General features: G+C 40.8%; 1 protein-coding gene across 1 annotated transcript in view; it reads left to right on the forward strand.

The window, feature by feature from the left end:
* ltn1 (listerin E3 ubiquitin protein ligase 1) overlaps nucleotides 1–3,540 on the forward strand; it is a 12,744-nt gene extending 9,204 nt beyond the window's left edge. The window contains exons 27-32 of the mRNA XM_031872724.1: nucleotides 99–285; nucleotides 403–568; nucleotides 657–877; nucleotides 1,006–1,200; nucleotides 1,696–1,863; nucleotides 2,238–3,540. Coding sequence (XP_031728584.1) covers nucleotides 99–285; nucleotides 403–568; nucleotides 657–877; nucleotides 1,006–1,200; nucleotides 1,696–1,863; nucleotides 2,238–2,300 — 1,000 coding nt within the window. The 3' untranslated portion in view covers nucleotides 2,301–3,540. The remainder of the gene's footprint in view (nucleotides 1–98; nucleotides 286–402; nucleotides 569–656; nucleotides 878–1,005; nucleotides 1,201–1,695; nucleotides 1,864–2,237) is intronic.
* The last annotated feature ends 1,981 nt before the right edge of the window (nucleotides 3,541–5,521 follow it).

Below are 5,521 nucleotides of genomic sequence, written 5' to 3' on the forward strand. Positions count from 1 at the left end.
TGTGTGTGTGTGTGTGTGTGTGTGTGTGTGTGTGTGTGTGTGTGTGTTTGTGTATATGAAGTAAGTTAAATTTTCAAATTGTTAATTTCTGTGTTAAGTTCTCCTCCCGCGTCTCTGATGGCCATCCTGTCGACCTGTGAGGAACTGTGCGATAGTATCCTGGCAGGGGTTCAAGTAGGAGAGTTCGCAGTGGTCCAGCCTCTCGGTGTGGAGTACTCCTGCATCCTGGGCTACTTACTGGCCTGGAAGCTGCTCCTCACCTTTTTCAAATCCTCACCCTCCCATGTGAGTCATGATGATTCCTTTTTTTTTTTTGGAGTGTATGAGTATATACATATTTATACGACTGTGTGCTTTGAAATGTTGTCACAGTATTGACTCCTCTTCTGATTGTATTTCTAGCTGCGAGCCCATTATGCCCAGTATCTTAGGAGAAGCGGCTGCCTTAACAAGCTCCTCCTTCACCTCTTCAAACTGATGCCGGAGAACCCCATCTATCCCGGCCAGGGGCCAGACACAAAGGAGACCAAAACCTTCTTTACAGAGAGCCAGTCTCTGGCTGTTCACAGTAAATTAGAACACACGCGCATGCAAAACGTCCGTACATAGCTGGGAAATGTGAACAAGCTTTTCACCTCTGCATTTCTTGCCCGCAGACAGCGAGAGCGTTGAGTGGGAGCTCCCTCACCTGGCTTGCAGTGTATACTATAGCACAGTGCAGGATCTGCCTGCAATGGTGCGGCTTTGGTGGAACAGCCAGGAGAAGAGAGTGAGCGCCGCTGTGGAGAAGTTCACCATTAAATACGTCAGCCCTGTTCTCTCAGCCCAGGAAATCTCCTCCGTCCACTCGAGCACCCAGTTGTTTGACAGCATGACTGTAAGTTTAACGAAGACATTGCTCTGAGTGTATCTGCAACGTTTACTAGTTCAGGTTACTTCCTGTAAGACTGAACTCTCCCAACGGCAAAAGGCAAACGGTGTATGTATTTATCTTAATGCCCGCAGGTGAAGGCCCGCTCAGCAGCGCGGGAGGTGATCGCTACCTATTCTGTGGACGAGATCTTCATTGAGTTGGTGATTCAGCTACCACAGAACTACCCTCTAGGCTCCATCACTGTAGAGAGTGGGAGGCGTGTGGGAGTTGCTGTGCAGCAGTGGAGGAACTGGATGCTGCAGCTGAGCACTTACCTCACACATCAGGTAGAAACACAAACACACAATATATGTTGTAAGTAGTGTCTGTTGTTCAACCTGAAGCTAGATTATATTCCTACCAGTGAAGTTCTCGTGAGCCAAAACCGGTCTAGGAATAAGGATTGATGTCATTGGGGTTTTACAGCTGTTACTGTTTGATACTACCACTGTTCATAATACTCCTTAAAGCTTTTATTGCACTTACAGTTACAAGCATAGTTGTTATCTTCGAGATATCCAGACACAGAGAGCAGAGGAGATGTTTCTGCGTGATAATAAATCACACCAAAATGTTAAAAAAGTTATGATAATAGAACCGGTAATTTTCGGAACTCAGCAATACTGCCGTCTTTAATACTTTATCCCTGGGGGCCATTCATTACTGGGTTTCACCAGCCAACCCGAATAAGGAGGCTTTAAAGATTCTTTCTTTTTAGGGCTCGGCTAAGAAAGAGAGGATGAAACGAGTGAGAAAATGTAACTGTGGGTTTGTTTGTTCAGAATGGCAGCATAATGGAGGGCCTGGCTCTGTGGAAGAACAACGTGGATAAGCGTTTCGAGGGAATAGAGGATTGTATGATCTGCTTCTCTGTTATCCACGGCTCCAACTACTCCCTACCCAAGAAGGGATGCCGCACCTGCAAAAAGAAGTTCCACTCAGCGTGTTTGGTGAGATATGTGTATATATGTATATAGATGTATATTAGATCACATATGGATCTGCAGATGTTTTTGTATTTGATTGATCATCATAACAGAGAGAGACCATTAGCACTGGTAACAAACTGTAGTGCGTCTGTATATAAGTGTTGTGGCACAATGATGTTTCTTCAGGAATTTATCTTTATATCGAGAGCTAATTAAAGGCATAATTCATAAATCCACAGCCCCACTACCGGCTGTGTCATACGCTTTTCTGTCTCACAAATGCCATATACAATATAATGCATGACGACATATAGTTTAACGTGAACATGCTTTCTGACATTGTTTTGTTGTCGTTGTTGTTTACATTGATCTATTTCTTTCTCATCTTTCTACAGTACAAGTGGTTCACATCCAGCAACAAGTCCACATGTCCACTGTGCAGAGAAACGTTCTTCTAACGCAGTCGGTTGACCGGGGCTCAAAGGTTGACGGTGTTTGTGATTTTATATGGAAGGTTAATAATGTCTCGCTCATTAGATCACAATATGGGTTGAAATTCATTCTCAGAGGCTTTTCTCTGACTGGAACTGAACTTAAGTAGAGTTAAAAACTAGTGATGATTATATTTCAGTGACTTTAATGTTGAATTCCAGTAGTTAGGGTTGTGATGCTGTCATCAGTTTGTTTATATCAGTGCTTTTACTGTGCTGTACATGCGCAACATCAGTAGATCCCTGCCGGTGTTTTTCAGAATGAGCTCTTATCTTTTTGTAGACTTACGTAGAAACATACAGGTGTGTAGAAGAGGCTCAATCACCAAAGCTGGCTTAAATTGTATATAAGCACCTGTCAAAATAAGTAATTTTACAAGTATTAAAAAAAAAAAGATTCCCAGAAAAGGTTTGAAAAATATTTCCTAATATTTAGGAGTGCAAAGAGATCATGTCTTATTCGTGACATGCCTGATACCATTATGACATGGTGAGATCACCTCATGAAAAGCGGGAAAGGGTTTTAATTTCACAATGCCAATGCTTCCCCTGTGCCTGTATACAGCCGGAAATGATGCTGGAAAATAAATAAAATACCTCTGGATGGATACTATTTACTGATGCAATTTGTCTTTGCTGCAGCACTTACTACAGGGGTCAAACAAAACGTGCACAGAGAAAAAGTGCAAGCCACGTTCCACACAGACTGATATTGATGTAAAAAAAACAACAAAGTTTAAATATATGCTAGAACATGTAAGGCTTACACTGCGTACTAATATTGTTTAGTTCTTATCTGAATGTGATGGATTGCAGCGAGTGTTGTATTACCTTTAATAGTTATGACTCATCACATGCATGCTAGTTTGTACTGGCTTTGTTGAACAGACCGATCCGACAGCCTTACAGGATGTTACAGCTTCCAGACCGAGAACAGAACAAAGTACAGCGCTTAGAATTTCTTTATGAGTTGTGTAATGCAGAACAATGCATATGCAGGGATACATGAATGTGGCACAAAGACTGCCTATGCATATTTTTACTTTATGCATACACATACCTTTTACTCTTGAATCCACAGAGTTTTATAAATCTGGCCCGAGGTGCATTATGATGCTCATGAGCCATTAAATATCTTTGCCAAAGCTAGCCTCTTGTATAAGTTAATGATCGTTTTGTATGATAATACAGTTTCCGGGGCTTGATTCTCAAAGTATCAAGATTAATGATCACAAAGGAAAAACCTATTGGGACTATGTAAAATATTTGATTCCAACTGGGACCAGCTCTCCCTCTTGGCTATAAACGACTGTATTGAGGAATATAGGTCAACAAATGTGACATTTATGATATGCTTTCACGTTATGTTCCATAACTTTATGTTAACTGTAAGTCAACTCAACTGTAATGAAGCCCAAGTGCTTCCGTGAACTGTTATGTTAGCCGGAGCCTCCAATTACAGTTATATTTTCATATAACCGTTACTGTAAATTAACCTGTGCTAGTTTCCAGGAAAAGACTGTAATTAGCCTCAGCCTGTGACTGCTGGCACCAGTCTGCCACGCTCATTTATCTTGGGTCCACCACCTCCTCACGTTGAATAATTTATCTGTTTAATGGAGGCTTGCTCTCATCAGTTGTTCCTATGGAATTAATTATGACAGATTAAGCATGATCAATGAATTAATCCTTATCATTTGATCTGCCGTCTGTGTGTGTGTGTAAGCGTGTGTGCATTTGTAATTCATTATTGCGATCAAAATATATCAATATATACAGCCAGCATCCATCATCATCTGCCCTTGACCTTTTTAATGGCCATTGATCTGTTTGCTAGGCATACATATTTATACTGAAATCCCCGTCTCTGACAAGTTTTGACACACACACACGCACTCGGACAGCCTCAAATCTTACTACTCATTATCTGCTTGATTAAGCAGTGCTGCAAATGGTATGCACTACAATACTGTGGTGTGTGCAGCCTATTATTTTCATAATATAGGTCAGTCTTTACCAGAAGATGGCAGCATAAGCACAAGACACGACTGTGAGGAATAAAACTACTATTTGAGGAGATATGTACATATTTAACTGAAATTCTTTTTCTGGTCTATTTAGGTGGATTAAATAACCTACAAAGATCACATTTTTACTGTTACATGTTCCGTCTTGTTGCTTGTCAGACAAAGAATTTTTCAGTCCACCAAAATAATTAATGGAGAATTTTTAAAGGGAATTAATAAGAGGTCCCACGGGGATCATTAATGTGCCATCTGTAATTACTCAATTGAATTTGACAAATAAATTCAGTCACAATGCTGGAGCCTCTGCAGTCTGAAAGTTGGAGACCCAGGACCATGAGGATATAAACAGTGTTCGAGGGATGGGTGCTACCAGTCAACATGGTTGAAGATATGGAAACGTGACTTTGACCTTTCTGAAAACAGATGATATCGAAAATATCAATTAATACTCTCAAACATTAGGTTTTAATTTGACGTAATCAGACTTAAAAGTACTTTGCTATTATAAGAAACTCAATTTGTTTGTTAGTTTCTTTTGTTAAAAGAGACAAAGAGCGCGTATCAGATTACCTGTCTCCTTCCTTAATACTGAAAGTGCTTGAGATGCCATCCATCCATATAAGCTTTCCTCTTACACTGACTCACTTGCATGAAACTGCTGTGCTAGTACTAGCTAATTAGCAGCCAACCTGCCTTCAACCAGTCAGTTCAGCGGCTTTTCTGGCCTTCGAACCTGATTGGTGGAGACTCGGTTACTTCATAATTAGCCAGGCCTAGTTAGCGCTCATTTAGCTCTCCCTGACCCATTTGTGAGCCTATTAACATTCCAAGCCGTTTGTAGGAGGTCCCATCCTAGTCATGCCACTCCTCAACACTGCAGGCAACTGCTCGGCTCTGGAAATGTCTTTGAATTTGTGTGTGTGTGTGTGTGTGTGTGTGTGTGTGTTACATGTACACGTGCATGTTCCTGTCAGTGTGACTCTGATATTAATTCTATTGAAATTAATCCCACTCTTTTATTTGCCTCTGTGTAGCTTCTCTCAACTGCACTCAGAAGCAAAATTATCAATTTTATTAACATTTGCCATTTTCATATAATTAAGGTAATAAACAATGATTATTGACCTCAGTCTATTGCCTCCTAGACATGCATTTGTATTA

The sequence above is a fragment of the Anarrhichthys ocellatus genome, unplaced genomic scaffold (assembly GCF_004355925.1).
Source record: "Anarrhichthys ocellatus isolate YVR2014 unplaced genomic scaffold, GSC_Weel_1.0 scaffold65, whole genome shotgun sequence".
Classification (NCBI taxonomy): domain Eukaryota; kingdom Metazoa; phylum Chordata; class Actinopteri; order Perciformes; family Anarhichadidae; genus Anarrhichthys; species Anarrhichthys ocellatus.